This window comes from Eretmochelys imbricata, chromosome 8 (genome assembly GCF_965152235.1).
Source record: "Eretmochelys imbricata isolate rEreImb1 chromosome 8, rEreImb1.hap1, whole genome shotgun sequence".
NCBI classification, from domain to species: Eukaryota; Metazoa; Chordata; order Testudines; family Cheloniidae; genus Eretmochelys; species Eretmochelys imbricata.
The window spans coordinates 97,975,295-97,996,909 of record NC_135579.1 but is presented as its reverse complement, the minus strand read 5'-3'; the positions used below and the strand labels follow the sequence as shown (position 1 = coordinate 97,996,909).

Sequence of the window (21,615 nt, the reverse complement as noted above, 5' to 3'; positions counted from 1 at the left end):
TCTCTTTGCGATTTATCATCCTTAGCCCAGCAAAGGAAGAGGATCACATTTACTCAATAGGGGAGAAGTCCACCCTTCACTTGATCTGGAGGGAAAAGCCAAACTATTATTAGTTGGAGGTATCATGACAAGAGTTTTTAAATAGTTCTCTGTTATGCAGAACTAACTAACTTTTGAGACAATCCCACTCCATGCCCATAAAGCTACACCTCTTCCACCAACACTGAATCTTAATTATACCATACATACAAATTTGGAAAATTATTTACAATGGTAACTGCATAAATATTATACATACACAATTCCAAATACTGCCTATACCATTTACTCGAATCCCGCAGAACTCAAAGCACAATCCTCATCTTATGTAATTTCAGAATAGCTTCAGGATGTCTGCAACTGAACGGCATCAGTTGTCCTCTTCACTGATGGATATAGTTAGCTTCTTCAGCTTTTCATGGCCACACAATGGGTACTCATTTGCTAGTGATCAATATGAAGATGAAGGTGAAGCAACACAGCTTCCCTATTGTTTTGGAAGAAAGATTTGACAGAAGCCGTATGCTGGTTTGGCAAGTTTTATCTTTTAAAGTCTTCATTATTTTTTCTGTCCTCACCACACTTCGCCCTATAAATAAGTGAGCAGATAATACTTCTGTGTATTTACTCCCAACCTCCAGATCATCACTGAAGATGTTAAGTAGCAAGGCAGGGAAACAGATTCCCTGAACAAGGCTGTGGATGAACTAGGAAACTGCTGAAGGTGTTCTGGTTTCAGCTAGCAAGAATCTAAAACAGAGTTAGGTAATGTTAAGCGGAGATGCTAGTTGAGCTAGTTGTTGTTCACTTTTTCCATGTTTTAGTCACAGCTGGAAAAAGAGAGAAGTATAATCAAACTATAACTGAACACTAGTTACTGCTAGTATCTGAGCAGCATGTAGGAGTGATGAAGGACTCCTATCAATGAACCTAAAACACGAAGACAAACAAGGGTGGTGTATATTTTGGTTGCTTTTTAGAAAATCTTCATTAGTGTTTGTTCAGACTAGACATTGGCCACAGAATGGCCAGGATTTTGTTTTTTAAAAGGGATATAAAATGTAAACTCCACGGCTAGCATTAACAGAAGATTTATTCTTGTGACAAGGTACTTCTTTACATGTCAACTAGTCAAAAAAACAGCTGGCTAGAGCCTCTGCTCCATCCAGCAGAGGAAATTCCATTTACTGAATTAAAATCCTAATGCTGATATAAGATGCTTCAGATATACAGATGAACATACCAGAGAGTATTTGTGGGTAATAAAAGTGAGAATGCTCCAAACACAGCAATTTTGGAGGTAACTTAAATGATATTCTGACACATTTGTTCTTATAACTAATAACAACAGATGCATATGAATTTAGGTTAAGGAACATTACAGGGATATTGTAATTATCCAAGTACAAATATTATAAACCCAGGAAACTTGGATAAGGTTAAACTTAAAGAATTCCAAACACACACATTAATGGTATGGAAATGTACAGTTAAGGCAACTGAATGACCCTATGGCCCAGCTATTATGACTAATACATGGATATTTTTGTCCCAGTTAACCAATTTAAAATTTTTCACCCCATTATAGTGTCACTATAGGGCACAGCGACTTTGTTTTGATGTTTGAAGGGTGTAGTTTGGCAAGAGGTAATGGTGGAACGCTGGCATCCCTAGGGCACAGAATTAAGGCTATGGTGTAAGGTCTGTGGTGTACAGTAGTGGTTAAGTGTGTGTCTGTGAGAGGAGAAGTAGATGGCATATACAGTTAGACTACCTGCTTTTTGAATATTTTGCTTATGAGTAGTCAGATATGTCATATAGCAACACCAAAGTTGTGTTCTAAGGGTGAGATTTTCAAAAACTATTCAAGTGCCGGCCTAACCCCCCCCCCCCCATAGAAATCAGTGACTTTTAACCATTTACTTCCATCAGAGAAGACTTAGGGTAATTCCAAAACACTTTGAAAAATTCCACCCTCCATGCTTATTACACGCCACATTCACCAGCAAATTCAGAGTCCGTAGTTCTCTTCATCTCTGGAATCCTCCTGCCTCAGAATAGCAGCCCATTGTAGTCTATGTACAATTAACTTCCCAATCTCCCCATGACATCATCATAGGGGAAGTCTGGCATACCCACAGGCACTCTTGCTAACAAAACTCTATGCACAGATGTAACGCTCACGGAGAAGCATGAAGAAAAATGTGAGTGGGCCAAGGAGTATCAGGACAGAGGTAAGAAAGATAGGAAAGTGTGATAGAATGACAGTCTTCCTACTCCAGGGTATAGAGTCCTCTCCATTAACCAGCAGGTAAAAGCACTTTTGTTAATCTGTGTAATAAATTTAAGATTAAATTTTTAATTTGAAATGGACAGACAGAAGTAAGCCTCCTTACTTGAAGGAGTACCGCCCTCACCACCAGTGGCATTTTTTTGGCCTTTATTCTTCAAGACTGAAAGTTTAGCACTAAACAGAGGCTGGCACACAAAAATCTCCTAAGAGAAATCCAGTTACCTGGCCTCTTTAAAAATGGCTACCATGTATTGTTCATTGGGACAGAGGCTACACGCACTCAATGGCAAAACTGGCTAACTGCTCCCAGTGGCATGTCAAATTAAGCTGTATTCAAGGAAGATGTATGTGCAGAGACCACTCTATCATGTGGTCATATCACTTTCGCTAAGGACTCCATTAACGAGGCTCTCACTTTCATTTTTCTCTCAACCCACAAAATTAACTTTCAGAGGGGTAGCCGTGTTTGCCGCTTTTACAGATCCAGATTAAGAGTCCTGTGGCACTTTACAGACGAACAGACGTACTGGAGCATAAGCTTTTCGTGGCATGCATCTGACGAGGAAGGTATTCACCCACGAAAGCTTATGCTCCAATACATCTGTTAATCTATAAAGTGCCACAGGACTCTTTGCCAAAATTAACTTTGTAAGTACCCAAGGTGTTATCTAAACTAGGAAGAGAGATGGACTTTTTAAAAAGTGCAGGACCTAGCACCCTTTGAAACATCACTGACTCCCTTGTGTAAAATGCAGATTAACAATTTTAAAATTGTTAGCTGGCTGACCCCCCTCACTAGCTAACTTGATTTTAAAGATGTTAAACTGTATCTACACTAGATGGTAAACTGTGCTTCAAAGGATTAGGTGCATGTATATTTATACATTTTTTTTTTTTAAAACAGGGAAGCTACTCATCACAGCAAACAGATGTCATGTCCCACCATTAGATGGGTCACTTATTTCCGTCTTATTTATCCACTCCCACTGAATTATTCTGCATCTGCCTCCACCTCCTTCTTGAAGCAAATGCCATGTTGAATTCACAGCATATTTAAACAAAAAAGTAGCCACCCCATCCCCCGTGCTTAAAATTAGGTAAGCGCCTTGCTCACTTAGGGCCTAAAGCACACAGGTGCTAGGTCACATACTCCCCAGACTGGTTTCCCTCTTGCTTGACAGAACTAGTTTTCAGTGTGTCATTGGGAAGCTGGAAAATTAAAGCCAGATCTTTATTAGAAACTTTTGCCAGCTCAGCAATGTTGGTCAGTGGAGTGATTTTTCGGGCAACACTTTTATACCTGCAAAAACCCTACTGGAGAAGCACTTACAACTGCATAAAACTGCTTTTGCCCATATATCCTCTTTCACATAGAAAACTGGTATAATTTAAAGCGGAAAAGAGTCCTGTGGCACCTTACAGACTAACAGATGTATTGGAGCATAAGCTTTCATGGGTTGAATACTCACTTCGTCGAAAAGCCTCTTTTCCTCCCCGGACACCAAACCTCTAATATTAAAAGCCCTAACGCCACCCCTGCACTGTTCAGAGACCCAGCCCCAGTACCTTCCCCACATGCACTCCAGTACTGTTTATTGCTCACTCCTCCAGACTCAGATTCCCTCCTCAAAGGCACTTCTCTTCCCCTTCCCCCTAACGAGGTCTCCATTCCCTTACAGGTTTCAGAGTAACAGCCGAGTTAGTCTGTATTCGCAAAAAGAAAAGGAGGACTTGTGGCACCTTAGAGACTAACCAATTTATCTGAGCATGAACTTTCGTGAGCTACAGCTACATGCATCCGATGAAGTGAGCTGTAGCTCACGAAAGCTCATGCTCAAATAAATTGGTTAGTCTCTAAGGTGCCACAAGCATTCCCTTACAGGCATCCTGCCAATCTTATACTCTTTCCCCAGGGCACTTTTTCCTCTCTTGTTTTCCCTCAAATATCCATCTCACCAGGAGAAAAAGCGGAAGGGGAGCAGGTGAAACACAACTTTGCTAAAAGCAAAGAATGAGGGCCCCCTTCCCTCCCGGATTCCCGTTTCCCCCCTGGAGCAGTATTTCTAACCCCAGTAATTCACAAGTCAAAGTCAGAATCCCACAGGCCACGATCACAGACTCTGACTTATGGGCCAGCTTCTGAACTCCCGCTAACCACCCGCAACATGCGTGATAATTATGGGTTAAAACATCAGCCTTAAGTGCCCTGAAAGGCGTACACAAAATCCCCAGCTCCTCCATGCCCCGGCACCCCCTCGCACGACACGGAGCCCGCCCCGGGTCCCGCAATGCAGGCGCCCTCGCCCCGCGCTGCCTCCAGCCGGTGTGGGAGGGAGGCTCCCGTCCCCCTCACCTGTACTGCTTAGGGTCACTGGGGGACTTGACAACATCGGGGTCCCCCACGTTGGGCTTTGCCCTGCGGTCCCCTCCCTCCTCCTCAGACTCCTCCTGGAACGGGCGGCCCTTAGCGTCCCGGCCGCCCTCCCCGACCTGCTGCCCCGAAGGCAGGTCCGGGCAACTGCATGAGGCCTTGTTCCTGCCGGGCATGGTGCGGGAGCTCCGAAGCTGCTGGCTGCGGGGAGGCGGCGGCGGCGGCTTCGGGGCGGCTCGCAGGGGCCAGCTGTGGCCGGCGCCTCGGAAGGCCTGGTCCGCACCAACTCTCGTTCCCGGCCTCCCCCGCGCTAGGGCGCCTAGGGCCCTCCACACCCACCGGTCCAGTCCCCCCGCGCGCCGGGCCGCGCCCCGAGCTCCGCCCCCTCCCGGGCCCACAGCCTCACTCCCACCACGAGCGGCCGCGGCAGCAAAAGCGATTCTCACGTAGGCCTCCCCTTCCAGCCAATCAGCACCCGACTTCAAGATCACATGGCCAGGACGACCCAATCGTAGCCCCAGCCAGGCCAGCTCGCCTCTGATTGGCAGAAAAGACGCCTGTGGCGTAGGGACCGGCAAACCGCAGTGATTCGGCAAAGGGGAAAAGCGCGGAATCCAGCCAGCGGCGAAAAAAGGGAGCAGGATAGAGCGGAGTGTCAGGCTCCCTGCGGGAATTAGCGCGGCTTCTCCCCGCCCCCTCCTTTCAGGGCTCGGGCTGACAAATTAAGCCTATCTCCCCGCTCGTGCGTTGGACGCTTCCAACAGCTGTCTGGAGACGGTGTTTCTCTTCCCATTGGTTCTCTGACATGTCGCTCACTTCTAGCTGGACCAATCAGCTGGCGAGGAAGATCCCACCCAGGCTAAAGTGAGAGACAGGTTGGCATATTAAAAGTTTCAGAGAAGCAGCTGGGTTCGTCTGTATCCGCAAAAAGAACAGGCGTCCTTGCCGCATCTTAGAGCCTAACAAATTTATTGCAGCATAAGCTTTCCTGGGCTACAGCTCACTTCATCAGATGCATAGAATGGAACATATAGTAAGAGGATATAGATATATACAGACAGAGAAGGTGGAAGTTGCCATACCAACTGAAAGAGGCTAATTAATTAAGGTGAGCTAGTATCAGCAGGAGAAAAAAACTTTTTTGTAGTGATAATCAAGGTGGCCTATTTAGACAGTTGATAAGAAGGTGTGAGGATACTTAACATGCGGAAATAAATTCAGTATGTGTAATGGCCCAGCCACTACCAGTCTCTATTCAAACCCAAGTTAATGGTATCTAGTTTGCATATTAATTCAAGTTCAGCAGTTTCTCGTTGGAGTCTGTTTTTGAAGCTTTTCTATTGCAAAATTGCCACCCTTAAACCTTTTACTGAGTGGCCAGAGAGGTTGAAGTGTTCTCCTAGTGGTTTTTGAATGTTATGTTTCCTGATGTCAGATTTGTGTCTGTTTATTCTTTTGCGTAGAGACTGTCCCGTTTGGCCAATGTACATGGCAGAGGAGTATTGCTGGCACATGATGGCATATATCACATTGGTAGATGTGCAGGTGAACGAGCCCCTGATGGTGTGGCTAATGTGGTTAGGTCCTCTGATGGTGTTATTTGAATAAATATGTGGACAGAGTTGGCATCGGGCTTAGTTGCAAGGATAGGTTCCTGGGTTAGTGTTTTTGTTGTGTGGTTGCTGGAGAGTATTTGCTTCAGGTTGCGGGGCTGTCTGTAAGCGAGGACTGGTCTGTCTCCCAAGATCTGTGAGAGTGAGGGATCATCCTTCAGGATAGATTGTAGATGCTTGATGATGCGCTGGAGAGGGTTTAGTTGGGGGCTGAAGGTGACTGCTAGTGGCGTTCTGTTACTTTCTTTGTTGGGCCTGTCTTGAAGTAGGTGACTTCTGGGTACTCTTCTGCCTCTGTCAGTCTGTTTCTTCACTTCAGCAGGTGGGTATTGTGGTTTTAAGAATGCTTGATAGAGATCTTATAGGTGTTTGTCTCTGTTTGAGGGATTGGAGCAAATGTGGTTGTATCTTAGAGCTTGACTGTAGATCGTGTGGTGCCACCTGGATGGAAGCTGGAGGCATGTAGGTAAGTATAGCGGTCAGTAGGTTTCCGGTATAGGGTGGTGTTTATGTGACCATCGGTTATTAGCACAGTAGTGTCCAGGAAATGGACCGCTTGTGTGGATTGGTCTAGGCTGAGGTTGATGGTGGGATGGAAATTGTTGAAATCATGGTGGAATTCCTCAAGGGCTTCTTTTCCGTGGGTCCAGATGATGAAGATGTCATCAATGTAGCGGCAAGTAGAGTAGGGGCATTGGGGAATGAGAGCTAAGGAAGCGTTGTTCTAAGTCATCCATAAAAATGTTAGCATACTGAGGGGCCATGCGGGTACCCATAGCAGTGCTGCGGACTTGAAGGTATATATTGTCCCTACATGTGAAATAGTTGTGGATGAGGACAAAGTTACGCCATCAGGTTTGCCATGACGTTATCGGGGATACTGATACACTGGCTGGGTCATTACACCTATTGAATCTATTTCCCCATGTTAAGTATCCTCACACCTTCTTGCCAACTGTCTAAATGAACCATCTTGATTATCACTACAAAAGTTTTTTTTCTCCTGCTGATAATAGCTCATACAGTTGGTATGGCAACTTCCACCTTCTCTGTCTGTATGTGTGTGTGTATATATCTTCTTACTGTATGTTCCATTCTGTGCATCTGATGAAGTGGGCTGTAGCCCATGAAAGCTGATGCTCTAATAAATTTCTTAGTCTCTAAGGTGCCACAAGTACTCCTGTTCTTTTTGGGAGTATTAAAGGGCCGTGTCCAGAGAGAGCTCTGTGTCCCTCTTGGGCTCACATGGGGATCCTCGCAGCGCGATCCTGCCAACGCCTCGTTAATGGCTAGCCCTGGCTTGTGGGTGGGGCTAGAGGCATCACAGAGCACATGAATGTGGCGGAGCCTGCCCCCCAGGTCCTGGTTAGTTTAAAGGGGGAGGTCTAGGGTTGCCAGCACTCAGGGTTGGGGGGGCCGCCCCTGCGCCTTGGAACTTCTGGGAGCCACGCGGCATCAGATAGCCTGTCTGCGCCGCAACCAGACTTTTAATGGCCCTGTCAGCAGTACTAACTGGAGCCACCAGGGTCTCTTTTTAACCAGGTGTTCTGGTCAAAAACCGGACACCGGGCAAACCTGGGGGAGGGTCCTAGTTTTTGCTTCCCTGTAACAGAGCTGAGGAGGAGGAGAGGGAACAGAGCATCATGTAGCTCTGGTTGTTCCTGTGTGGGGTAGGAGGCCAGCATGGCTTTTCCCTCGCAGGTCAGTCTGAAGTTCCCTGCAGCATTTATCTTGAAGGCCAGGCCAGATCGGTGTCAATGCACGTGTTCCCTTTCTACTGCATCTGTCATAAAATGCTTGTTTGTGGGTTTGGTTCTGTTTCTGCAATTGGGTGTGTTGGGTTTGTTTGTTTGTTTCATGGCCACATGTGGAGCCCATGAATTGAAATTAGAATTAGAGGCATGTCACAAGGGAATTGGAATAGGGATCTCAGGCATGGCACAAGAACCATAGGGAGATCCCCAGGGTGTTATAGGAGGAATTGTGTCTTCACAGGTTTCTAATGCACCTGTGTGCATGGCAGGTGTTCAGGCTCCACATCCTGTCAGTAAAGGAAGGAGGCGTACCTCCCCATCCCCCACTTCCTACCCTGTTTGGGATGATATGCTATGAGATACCAGGGTTCAATTCAACCTAACTGTGTCACCCCTGCCCTCTATCTCAGGGTGCTCTTTACAGTGCTCTGCTGCTGTATCCTCTAGCTTGGACTGCTCACAAATAGCATCCAGCATGCAAGTTACTCCAAGCTGTGTCTGCATGTGTGTGCTGCAGCCAGCCACACTTTTGCTCTTACCAGCCTGAGTTATACTGCAGGGTGACCCCAACACACTCCCAGTCTTAGATTTTCTCCCAGAAATATTTGTAGTATGCTGTCCAGCCTTTTCTTGGACAATACAAGTTATTATAAAGTCTGTTATTTCTTTAATAGAAATAATATGCATATAACTTGACACCCCAAATGGTGCTCCATTTGGACAGGGTGAGAGGGGGTGTCTTAGGGTATTTGTCCCTTCTTTTTATAGTTTCAGTTCCACTGAAACATTTCCAGCTGTGTACCAGGAGACAAAAAGTATGTTCCCTGCTGCTTCTTCTCACCTGTCTGAGCTTCCTTTCTCTCCCCTTCCTCCATGATGACTCTGTTTACTGCTTAAATGCACATGAAGCAGAGCACACATTCCTTTGTTTAGGATAGACCTGTTTGCCAACTTCTGCTTGGGTAGAGTTGTGGGTGAACATGTGTTAATATCATCATACAGGGAAATATTATAAATTCAAATACAGTGTTGCCACATATAATTTACCAGGACAATAGTGACCAATAAACTGAGTTTTCAAATGATACCTCACAAGGCATACTTTGTACAAAGATTATTGCAACAGTATGTCAAATGTGAGTAGAGGAACATTCTATCCAATATGCATATTTGGGAGCAGACCCTGCAATTTGTGGCTGTCCTTTGCATGGGCAATGGAAGTGGAAGGACAAGTTTCCTTGAGCCACCTAACCTGCTGCACATCCTCAGTGGGGAGTGCAGAAACTGGAAGCAGGTTTTTTGGTAAGGTTTTGGCACATAAGCCTTCAGAGCTCCGAACTCATAGTAATGCCAGTAATGCCTGTGAAAAAATTTAAATCATAGTATAGTAGCAAGATAAGAAATCTTCAAGGAACCAAATGCAACAGTGGAGTAATCTAAATCTATATTCAAGGGTAATTTACTATGCTTTTATTTATGTAGAGCCAAAAGAGTGTTAGGTGCTTTCCAGATCAGTACTATTTTCAGAAGTGACTCAGGAGCCAAAATCTCATTGAAAGTCAGTGGGATTTAAACTTAGGCTCCTAGTCACTCAGCTGCTTTTGAACATTTTATCCAGCATTTTTTCCCTGAAGAGTTTACTCTCTAGATGGTCATCACACCCTGTTTATATATCCTTGTGTGTTCTATTTGTCTCACTCAGGGCAGATCATCCTGCGATATTTTTTTCTCTTGTTTTGGTGGGGTGTTTCTTTTACATATTTTCAAAGGATTGTTCTGAAACATTGGGAATAGGCCACATCGACCCGGATTGAATTGACCTCATAGGCACTGATTTCCCACCCACCCACTTGGTAAGGCAACTCCCATTTTTCAAGTGCTGTGTATTTATACCTGCTCCTGTATTTTCCACTCCATGCATCTGATGAAGTGGTTCTAGCCCAGGAAAGCTTATGCCCAAATTAATTTGTTAGTCTCTAAGGTGCCACAAGGACTCCTCATTATTTTTATTCTCCAGACAGTTACAACTTTCAGAGGAAGTTGCCCCAGCTGCACAGGTCCATGCAGACTTTATAAAATCCACAGAGATTAGCAAAAAAGGTCAGGGGGAGCAAAACTAAGAGGTCAGAGGATTACACAAATGAGGGGGATCCTTCCATGGGATGTCTGGGGGCAGGGGAGAAACAGAGAAGGTGTCACCTTTCAGAAGTTTTTTGACACAATATTTTTCTGCCTTATTCAGCCACCAGATGGACCCCAAAGCACATGTTACCTGGAGCTCATTCTCTCCATGGGACATACAGCTTTTCATTTAGGAATCTGCATTCAGTGTGGCAAGTATTCCATAACTACCAAATCTATTGAGCACCTTGAGGTAGTTCTCTATCTTCCTCAGTTTTCAGTAGAGATGGTCTGGAAACAGACCACACCCCTTCTTCCCTAAACTTGGTATCTACTGCTAGGGATCTGCTAGTTTGCACTAAGGCTGGTCAGGCATGAACAAGAGCATGTCCTTAAAAGCGAGGATCCGAACTCCCCTGCCCCTGGAAGCATGGGCTGCTGACCGGGGAAATGGCTTGAGAGCCTTGGAGACAGGATGGTACTTTCTCTCTCTCTCTCTCTTTCTGGCTTCCCAAAAACCTAGAACTCTTGATTTTTGTAGGCTGTGAAAGAATATTGACTTTTTGTTTGGACTACTTTAACCCTCCTGTAATGGGGCAGAACATAGGTGCCGGCTTTTTTGTTTGCCAGGGGGTGCTCAGTTCCAGGTCCTGCCCCCACTCCACCCCTACCCCTTCCTGCCCCTGCTCCACCCCTACCCTGCCTCTTCCCTCCCCCGAGTGCACCCCATCCCTACTCTTCCCCCTCCCTCCCAGCACCTCCTGCATGCTGCAGAACAGCTGATGGCAGCAGGCGGGAGGCACTGGGAGGGAGCGGGAGGAACTGATCAGCAGGGCCGCTGGTGAGCAGGAGGTGCTGGGGGCTCGGGGGCAGCTGATTGCCAGTGGGTGCTAAGCCCCCGCTAATTTTTTGCTGTGGGTGCTCCAGCCTTGCAGCACTCACGGAGTTGGCACTTATGGGGTAGAGGCCCTGAACAGCACAGCCAGAAGGCCATGCCCTAGACTCTTTGACAAGAGCAGCGCCCATCCTCTCGCCAAGGGGATGCTAAAGAGATATAACCTACTATGGGGAGAGAGGGTGGTTCAGCCTCTGTGCCGATGCAATTCATGGCCTTTCTCTCTTTCAATACTGCCACCTTGGGCAACTGATGAGGTGGACACCTGTCCAGTGAATGCTGGTGTGAGACCATCAGGTGCTTTCATACTGGCCAATGAATAGCTGCCAACAGCAACAATTGTACTGACCTTTACCGGAAAGTAGGTCACAGCATGACACCCTACAGTGGTGGCTGGTGCCCAGATTAACTGAGGAGGCTGAATGTCACAAGCTGCCTCCTCCCATTCAGGTGGGTCATAATTCCAAAGTGGAAAAATGCGGACCCTGCTAGGAGGAGGAGGATAAAGAAAGTTGGTGGGCAAATGGGAAAGAAAGAGGTCTCTCTTCCCTCTGCCTCCCCATCTTTACCAGGAAAATGACACTTCGCTGCAAATGGTGGGATGGGAGAAAACAGTATTTTCCCCTCTAAACCTGTCACTGTGCTCTACTAGCCCCCGTCTCTCCCTGCAATCTAGCTTTCCCCTCCCATCTCCCACCAACCCTGCCGCACACTCCACCAGGTCACCCACATCTTTGGTCACCAGTTGATTCCATTCTTCCCTGCATTCAGCCTATCCCCCGTCTCACCTTAGAACCCCTCAAATTCCCTCATCTCCTTCCAGTCCAACCCTCACCAGTTCAGAGATGCATCTCCTGTTCCCCCACCCCAACCCTCCCCAGTATGAGAGACCCTCTTCTTCCTTTAATTTCACAGCTGAGAACCACCGCCCTCAGCTCTGAACCCTTTCAATCAAGTTATTTTTGTTACTAGTTAAATAAGTTATCCTAAAACCTGCCTGTCACCACTGAAATGTTATACCTGCTACCCTGCTAATGCTTGCTTTACCATTCATCCTACAGCAACTCCTTCCCCACAGTGGTTCCTAATGATAACTGCTGCCCAAGGAACACTATCTGGCAGAAAAGGCACAAGCAGCTCAGTTTAATTCCAAAAGATTCAGAAAAAGACCTCCTCTTCTCCCATGGATGACTCCATCCTTACTATTTGTTGAGATAAGTAACGTAGCTCGCACTCAAGCAGTCTCTGGCCATGTTCAGAGATTAAATAATGTCTTTTTATTTTGTCAGCTTCATAAATATAGATACAATATATACACTCCTAGCGCTGCACAAATTGCATGTTCACCACCTGATTAGAAATACCCCACAAAAGAGAGCATTTATTTTAGAGAGACGACTTTTGAGAGCAAGAATTAGCAATATCCAAACACACACTATAGCAAGGCTTTGATTCACTAGCACAATAGATATAGAAGCTACATTAAGTCTAGTTGGTTTTCCATGCCAGAAAATTACTAGCCTTCGTATTAAAAGCATTTGAGGTATGACAGAAGGACACATTTTCAAAGGCAGCCTGAGGCCCTAATCCTGCTAGTTACATTGCAGTGGACAGATCCCTGCACGGCACCCCACCAATTTCAGTGGGGTCTCACGCAGATGCCACGGCCACTTGCACAGAATAACTTGCACAACTCTGGCCTAAATTTGCAATTTTGTGTGCAAAAAAAATAGCACTGATTTTTATGTACAAATGCCATTTGTACTCTCACATTTGAGTCTGTGTGCATAACACTTAGTCCTGCCATGAGTGCAGGGGCCTGGACTAGACGACCTTTCATTGTCTCTTCAAGTCCTATGATCCTATGATAAATAATTATATGAGCAAATAGACATGTGGCCTAGAAAGTTTGAGAGATCTGTGAAAGTAGCCTCCCACACGTTTGTGTATATATACACACTACAAATCTGGCTACTACATATATATCCACACAAAATTGTACTCATGTAGATATTTTGTATATAATACCCTTAGTGTCAGAAATGTTGGATGTTTAAAGGCATGCTATATCTAAACTGTAAAAATTGCATCTCAGAAACAAGCAGGCCATGGGATGTTGATATTTCAGTTTTTCAGGATCTCAGTCATCTGTTGTTCACTGTCGCCATTTTTATGCCTTCATTATTTTTATGAATTCCTTCTTCTCTGAAGTTTTTTTACTTTGTATTTAAGTCTGAAACTAGAAGAAATAACGTCATCCTAAGTGCAACCTTCTAGCACAAATTTTTTTAAAAGTCAAGAACAATGTGAAAACAAGGAATACATGTAACACATAAACCAGGCTGGGGATTGGAACTGTGGTGTTATACACATTACAGGCCCTCCTGCTGGTGGATTTTTCCATTTAATTTTAGGGTTTCATACAACTTGATATCTATCCCTCCACAGAGTTTGTTCTGTCAGCTGACCAAGTTGAAAGGAGAAGCTCTCCTTTGCAAGGCAGAACAGCTAGGCTGATCAAGGTTAATAGGAGGAACATCTTAGCTTTTAAGATCGATGTTGATCATTTTAGCTGAGCTGTATGCATGGTGTTGTTTGCAGATCTAGTCACCTCATCTCAAAAAAGATATATTGGAATTGGAAAAGGTACAGGAAAGGGCAACAAAAATGATTAGGGGTAGGGAACAGCTTCCATATGAGGAGAGATTAATAAGACTGGGACTTTTCAGCTTGGAAAAGAGACGACTAAGTGGGAATATGATAGTGGTCTATAAAATCATGAATGGTGTGGCAAAAGTAAATAAGGAAGTACTATTTACTCCCTCTCATTATACAAGAACTAGGGGGGTCACCAAATGAAATTAATAAGCAGCTGGTTTAAAACAAACAAAAGGAAGTATTTTTTCACACAGCGCACAGTCAACCTGTGGAACTCTTTGCCAGAGGATGTTGTGAAGGCCAAGACTATAACAGGGTTTAAATAAAACCTAGATAAGTTCATGGAAGATAGGTCCAACAATGGCTGTCAGCCAAGATGGGCATGGATGCAAAACCATACTCTGAAGTGTCCCTAGCCTCTGTTTGCCAGAAGCTGGGAATGGGTGACACGGGATGGATCACTTGATGACTTATTCTGTTAATTCCCTCTGAAGCACCTGGTATTGGCCACTGTCGGAAGACAGGATACTGGGCTAGATGGACCATTGGTCTGACAGCATGGATGTTCTTATATATGTGTCTGATGGTTAAATAGACTTGTCATTCCATAAAACCATACATGTGCATATGTCAGCCTCTGGTGTTTCTCCTCCATGTTTCTAACATTATCTAATCAACCACTGTAGAATTAGAACTATTCTGATAATGTTAATAGTCACAAGAATGCTGGTTCCTGTTCCCATTGCAACCAAACTCCTACTGACTTCAGTGGGAGCAGGATTGGGCCCTTAATTACCTAGAAAACATATATTTAAGTTTTAAGAAAGTGTCTCTAGAAGCCTTAGTTAGAAGCTCTTTCTAGGTAAAATTGGAGATGGTCCCAAACCAAAAACTACCATGCTGATTTCCAGTGGAAATCAATGTAGTAGATATTGCTGGCTGCAGTAACTCCCTCCAGTGCATGAAGCAACTCAAAGGGAACAGGGAAGGATTGTACAGCTGTGAAAGTGGGATTTAATAGCAGCATGACTCCAAATGGATCCATTTTGCTAGGGGACTTTGAAAGCAATGCAAAAGGGATGATCATTTTTTGGAATGAACTGGACTTTGCACAGTTTTCTGCTGACTTCTAAGAGTGTCATGCCCTCTTTCTTTTATGCTTGAGTTCAAGCACCTCCTCACGAGAGGTAGGTATGTCACAAGCTCTGTGAGATTTGCCTTGGGCTTAAACTCTAGTTTTGCATGCACAGGTTATCCTTCTCCAGGTTTCCTTGCTGGAGGGTTGGTTGTATTATATAAAGCACTGTACTATTTGTCCCTTTGAGATCTATTAAATATAGATTTCCCTATAAATCTATATTTAATTCATTTAATTATCATGCTGAAGAAAAGTAATTATTCTGATAATAAAACAAAATTAATTATTCTTTCCCTTTAATAACCAAAGCCCCCACAAATATATCGTGGGAGTTAACCTTGACTACAAGCTCAGGACTTTTTGCAGGTAGATTTCACTACTTAGCTTGTAAGCTCTTTGGGGCAGGAACCGCCTTTTTGTTCTTTATCTGTACAGCTCCAAGCACAATGAGGTTGTGGTCCATGACTGGGGCTTCTCGGTGCTATGGCAATATAAATAATAAATAAAAGTAGATATAACAGCTGTTCTGGTAGATCACTTAGTTTAAGAGCCACAAGACAGACTGGTTACAAACACTCACATGTTGGCTCCCAATAATGTGGTCTGAGATATTGGCATTCAAGATTAAATGTGCTACACTTGGCCCTGCATGAGCCCAGAATTAGGGAAGTGCTCTCTGCTTCGGCTCTGATTCTTATGCTAAACCTCTGAAGAGGCATGGCACAATATTCAACTCCCATTCTCTTGATTTTCTTGGTGGTCCGAGTGTATCAAATAGAAATGGATCCATCTTGCTACCCAGTCCTGCTGCATCAAACAAAACAGCAGAGTTTTACATCAAAGAGCATGGTCATCTCCTCCCCAAAGTCTTGAGATGTTCTGGATTTTTGGGATGTAAAGACAGGATTTACTTTCCTGTTTTGTGAGGGGACTCTGGGTTTCTTCTTTTCTGTTTTTTAAAATCTTTTCCTTTCTGATCTTTTTTATGTTCAGTACTCTTTATCAGTGGTTGAGCTGCATATTGGTATAGAGCTCTCTCCCCAGCAAAAGGGCCTATAACAACAAAGCAACATTCTCTATGGGAATAATCTAAACATACATTTATAGCATTATAAAATTCTTACAGTTCAGTGTAATTCACCCATTAACACTAGGTGCACTTACAATATATATTTAGGTTTTTTGTTTGTTTTACAATATTAGGTGTATTAGATGTATTTAACATTAAACTTTCCAGGACATTTAACAGCCACGTCCATTTCCACTATAACAAACTTCAGCCTTTAGACGATATGGTAATACAGCATCACATGTGAAAAGATAAAGAGTGTTCAGGGAAGGGGAGAGAGATTTCACAGAGATTAAAATCACTAGCAGGAACAGTTCTGCTGCAAAGAGGGTGGGTTGTCTGTGAGTCGCATGTTCTTCCCAGAACTGCCTCTGGATGGGTCAGACTCTATACTCTCTGACATCTTTTCACAGATTATATCCACTAGGCGCTCAAAGACCTGTCTCACATTGATGTTCTCTTTGGCACTGGCATCAAAATAATCAAAACCTGTGAAGGAAGCAAAAAATAAATTAAAAAAAATCAATAAGTCTGATTATATAGAGAATGCTTGAAGTAAGTGTAATGATCTGTTTAAAACACCAACAACTTGTTTTGTATTCATTCGGTAGCCAAGGAACACTTCAGAAATACAGGACGTCCAAGCAGATTGAAGCTGTCCTGGCTCAGCTGAGTGAGTCTAAGGGGCAAGGCCACTCTTAACACTACCATGGCGAAGAGCTTTCTAAGCAGTGCTGATGAGCAGGCCCCTAAAGCACTGCTCCCTTCTGATCAGAGAACAGCAAGGTTGGAAATTATATGATGTTACTGATGATTCCAGGGTTGCTTTTTTTTTTTTTCTAGCATGCCATTGGCATCCTGCACCCATGAAGCAGTCAGCCATGACACCACCCAGGTCAACCTTCCTGCCCACTCAGAACAAATCGAGGAGCTTAGCCCCTCCTTAACTACGAATTTGAATTCTTGCATGAGACTTCAGCCCAGTGCCCTCAGCAATGAGCAGAATATCAATGCACTGAACCCACACTGACATCTCCTACAATTCTTTATCTTCCCATTCCCAGAAGTCTAGGAGACTAATCGTTATTTACGAGAATTATGTTGTTAGTTCTGTTCTTCCTGCTATTATATTGCCTACAGCAAGAAGTCAAACTACCATATAAATAATCTGCTTTGCAATAAATTACAATCCATGGTGATTTGTGTCATGAGCTTTTGTAGCACATCAGCTCTCATGTCCCATTACTAAACCAAGGAAAAGAAAAGCCCATTTAACTGACTAGTTTGCCTTCATTTTGTGACTACAAGTCTCATTGTTTCAATCTGTAAAATAACAAGTAAGTTTCTAAACACTTTTATCGCTTCAGAATCATTTTTTTGAAAAGGTTCTTCAGTTTTAACAGGATAAAATAACTAGCAATGCCAATACCAACACTAAGTCATTGGCTGTAACTATGCAACTTGAATCATTAGACTGATAGTTCTCAAACTTGTGTACTGGTGACCCCTTTCATATAGCAAGCCTCTGAGTGCGATCCCCCTTATAAATTAAAAACACTTTTAAACATATTTAACACCATTATAAATGCTGGAGGCAAAGCAAGGTTTGGGGTGGAGGCTGACAGCTTGCGACCACCCCATGTAATAACCTCGTGACCCCCTGATGGGCCCCAACCCCCCCAGTTTGAGAACTCCTGCATTAGACAATTTGAAGAGGTCAACTTTTAAAATGGGTTCTTAGTGACAGTAATATAATAACCTATTAACAAAAAACAAGAGACTCCAGATAAATCTCTGCCATCAAGAATACCTCAGCTTGTTTAACTTATAGTCACTGGGGGGCTGATTCCTGAAAGGCACAGAACAGGGAAGACAAAGGGGACAAAGGTAATTTTAAGCTATCTTCATGGACTGTCCTGCAGCCTAGAATCCTCATAGTGTAGTAGGAGGATTTTATGTTTGTATTTTGTATAATTTAAAATGAAGGATAAATAATAATAATGTAGCATGTTTTAAATGTATTGGTGTATGATTTGACCATATCCTGCCAGCCACTCTTTCTGAAAGCAGAAAGGAATGGCCTAATGGGCCATTGGTAAAGATGCATCAGCCAGAATCCGTATCTGAGCTGATTTCAAGGCAGTAACAGACCTTTTAGGGTCACCACTTTGTTGTAGATTTAATACTTTAACATAAGTAAAAGAATGCAATGATTGTTTTCTCTTGCATTGCAATTTGATGTTCCTGTTCAAATGCTCCGTGTAAATCAATTCTGTGTTGCGTGTGAATGAGGAATGTGTGTGTTAAGAGATAAGTGTGAAGGCATCACCGAACTGGATGTTCTAGGGAGAAACCAAGGACAGACGTAAGGGCACCAGACGATTGCAACAAGCCCCTATTGAGATGTCAGAGGAGGACAGGTTGACGACTCTAAAGATGAGACAGGCACCTATCAATGGGGACAAGATAGCTGTGATCAAAACCAGCATGGGGTAACTCCCTGGGAGACTTAATGAAAGAACAAGATAAAGAATGAGAAAAAGGACAATTTAAGAAAACAAACACTCGTCAAACAACAATTGATTACAGCATGGCGGTGCAAAACTCATTGGTCCCAATGAAGGAAAATCACTATATAAACAGGGGGCCTTGCCATGAAACTTTGGGTTCATCCTGCAAAGACTTCTTCGGAGCATCGTGTCACGACTGACAGAACCCAGCTCCTACTTACCCATGATCAACCTAGCTGGCCGCTAGATTGATCCGGACTCTGGCGGGAGGGAGGGAGAGGAGAGTGTGTGTGTAATTGAATGCATATGCTAATTGTTGTATCTTCAATAAACACGGCGTTTTGCCTTTTCCCCTGAAAAAGATCCCGCGTGCTTCTTATAAGCATAACAATAACACTTGGTACTTCTATGATGGGGGAATATGCATATACATATTATACACACCTGGTTTGGGGTTGAAATCAGCCCAGGAGTCTGCAGTTTGATATATTTCATCCAGACCAATTCAAATGTTTTCGTCACAGATGTTGAGGGAAAATATTAATGGAAATTCTGCTTATTACTAAATAGGCACTGCTGTAATGGACCAGATCGATTACATGTGGACCAGTATTCAGTTTTTGACAGTGGTCAGGAATGGATGCATACAGAGGAAGGTTCAGGGAACCACCTATGGCATAACTCACCCACAAGGGAATTTTTGGCCTAACTTCAGGCATGTCTTGATGCACGAAAGTTTATAACCTTAATATATTCCTATTGTGGGATCAATAATTATTGTCCTAAAAATATTAAATATCAAAATTCCTGTTCATGACTGAAGTCAAAAGTAGTGCCAAGGATGCAAGATGAGCCTCCAATTGATAACTTGATTAAGTTAATCAATGCAGACTCCTCACCTCAAGCAGACCTTGACCAAGAACATCATCTCAGATTATTTTATTGCTCCTATAAATGGTTAGAGAAACATGCATAGGTATAACCTTTACATGAAGGCATTAATATGAAAGCTAACAGTTTAAGCAGGCAATAACCAATTAATCAAACTTCTTTCCCCTCATAAATTAATTTCAGATAACATTGTAGATAATGCCACATCATCACTTAGAAAAGCTGCCTGATAAAATCTGAAATAGTTTAAAATAGACAATGTTTCATACATTATGAGGCTTGAGCAGAGTGGAAGTGCCAGGAGCTTCCAGAAACATAATTAGCTTTTGCTTTCTTCTACCAGTGGGGATATATTTCTTCTTGATGCCTTTGACAAGGTCAGGGATAGGTCAAGAGGTGCAAGTGTGGATTCTTCATTAAAGTAGTTTTGTACTGATGTAATCAGTTGTTATGGAGACAACATGCAGTGTGTATGTATGCATGCAGACAAGACGCCCTTTGAAATATCTCAGATGTAAGGATTTAGACTCAAGATATAAGAAATTTTTTGGTAATGAAAACAAACAAATGAACATCTTAGAAAAAAAAACAGAAGATGGGATAGCAGCTCAAACGGAACTTCACGTTTGGTTGTAATACGCTTAGGCATTAGGGTCCAAATTTTCAATCACTGAAAGTTAAATTTCTCTTGAAAAATATGCACGCACCCATGCAAACTATGTAAAACATGCAGTTGTGAATGCAAGTTAGGTATCTGTTTTGCAAATGTTTATATTCTCAGGTGCATACTGGGTGCTTGTGTGAGAAAAGGACCCATTACATCTTTTGCAAACTAAACATGGGTTTGTTTATTTCATTAGTACCATACTTAATAGGGCTTCTGTTTTTCAGTGTTTATTTTTAGCAATTTTTGAGTTTTATGTAGATGTCCACAATCAGGGGATTTCAGGGCTCTCTCTTTTATTAAACTGTAATGAGTTAAAGTATAGTAAATATATTATTCATTATATTAGTATATACTGTAATGAGTAATCTCTTTGTAATGTTCCCTAGTGTGCTTTAATGTAGAGCTGTTTCATACAGGGTCTACGTGGACCAATTAATGTGCAACATATTAGTGCACTTTAGAAATCACACCCTTGTAGTCCATATCACAGCCCTGTGTAGACAAGCCCTTAGATGCAAGTAACTATTTCCAGAGTTTTTCTGGTGTTTATTGGATAAATACCAATATCATTCTTTTTGTATTGTGGGTATTATATCAATGTGAAATTCAGAAGCCCTAATAATAGACTACTACTAAAAAGTAATTATAATTATAGGAAAAGGCAGCTATTATTTTCATTATGGTAGAACCCGAAGGCTCCAATCTTGATTGTGCTAAGTACAGTTCAAGCATATTTAAGATACGGTCCCTCTCCCAAAGAGTTTACAGTCCAAGGCCCTTATCCTGGAGATATTATATCCATGCTTAGTTTTGTTCATATGAGTAGTGTAATTATTGTATGCTGTTTGAGGTAGGGCTCTGTGTTTGTACAGTGCCTAGTACAATGGGCTCCCGCTCCAGGACTGGGGCTCCTAGGCCCTACCACAATGCAAATTATAAATAATACCAGTAAACTGAGGTTTGTCCACAACTGGTGACTTCCTCAAGGTCACACATTGAACCAGTGATAGAGGTAGATATACAATTGGGCTCCAGCCCCCTGCTTTTAACAATACAATACTATCCCTCCAAATAATAATAGAACCCAACATTACAGATTTGAGAATTGAGTACAGTAGGAGATTTTAATAAAACTGGGGTTATGACAATTCCCGTAAGTGCCCGAAGAACCTTCTCTTTCCTGCAAACCTAAATAAATATTTACAGTAACCCCTTCTACAAGGGTCTCTGGGAAACAGCATTAATTGAAGTCAATTTTAACAAGATTTATCAGATCAGTAGAAATCCTAATGAGACTATGGTGATGTAGTTAAAACATCACACATAAGACCTGATTCTTCAAAGATTTGCACACATGCTTAATTTTAATCATGCAAGTAATTCCACTGAATTCAGTAGGACTACGCACATGCTTCAAGTTAAGCACACACATTACTCTGCAGAATTGGAGCCTTCGTGTAACTGCCTCTTGTATATTTTACCCATAATGCCTTGTAGCATTTACTCTGAAACTTTCTATAATACATTCCTTGTCTTAAGTAGAGATATAGGAAACAATGCTAAATAGATGAGAAATTGGGATGCATATCCTACATT

The 21,615-nt window shown here is 43.0% G+C and overlaps 2 protein-coding genes across 2 annotated transcripts in view; both read right to left on the bottom strand.

Moving 5' to 3' along the window:
- NRDC (nardilysin convertase) overlaps positions 1–5,071 on the bottom strand; it is a 43,342-nt gene extending 38,271 nt beyond the window's left edge. The window contains exon 1 of the mRNA XM_077825425.1: positions 4,686–5,071. Within this exon, the coding sequence (XP_077681551.1) occupies positions 4,686–4,879 (194 nt within the window). The 5' untranslated portion in view covers positions 4,880–5,071. The remainder of the gene's footprint in view (positions 1–4,685) is intronic.
- Positions 5,072–16,080: 11,009 nt separating this feature from the next.
- RAB3B (RAB3B, member RAS oncogene family) overlaps positions 16,081–21,615 on the bottom strand; it is a 105,548-nt gene continuing 100,013 nt past the window's right edge. Inside the window, exon 4 of the mRNA XM_077825060.1 lies at positions 16,081–16,440. Within this exon, the coding sequence (XP_077681186.1) occupies positions 16,253–16,440 (188 nt within the window). The 3' untranslated portion in view covers positions 16,081–16,252. The remainder of the gene's footprint in view (positions 16,441–21,615) is intronic.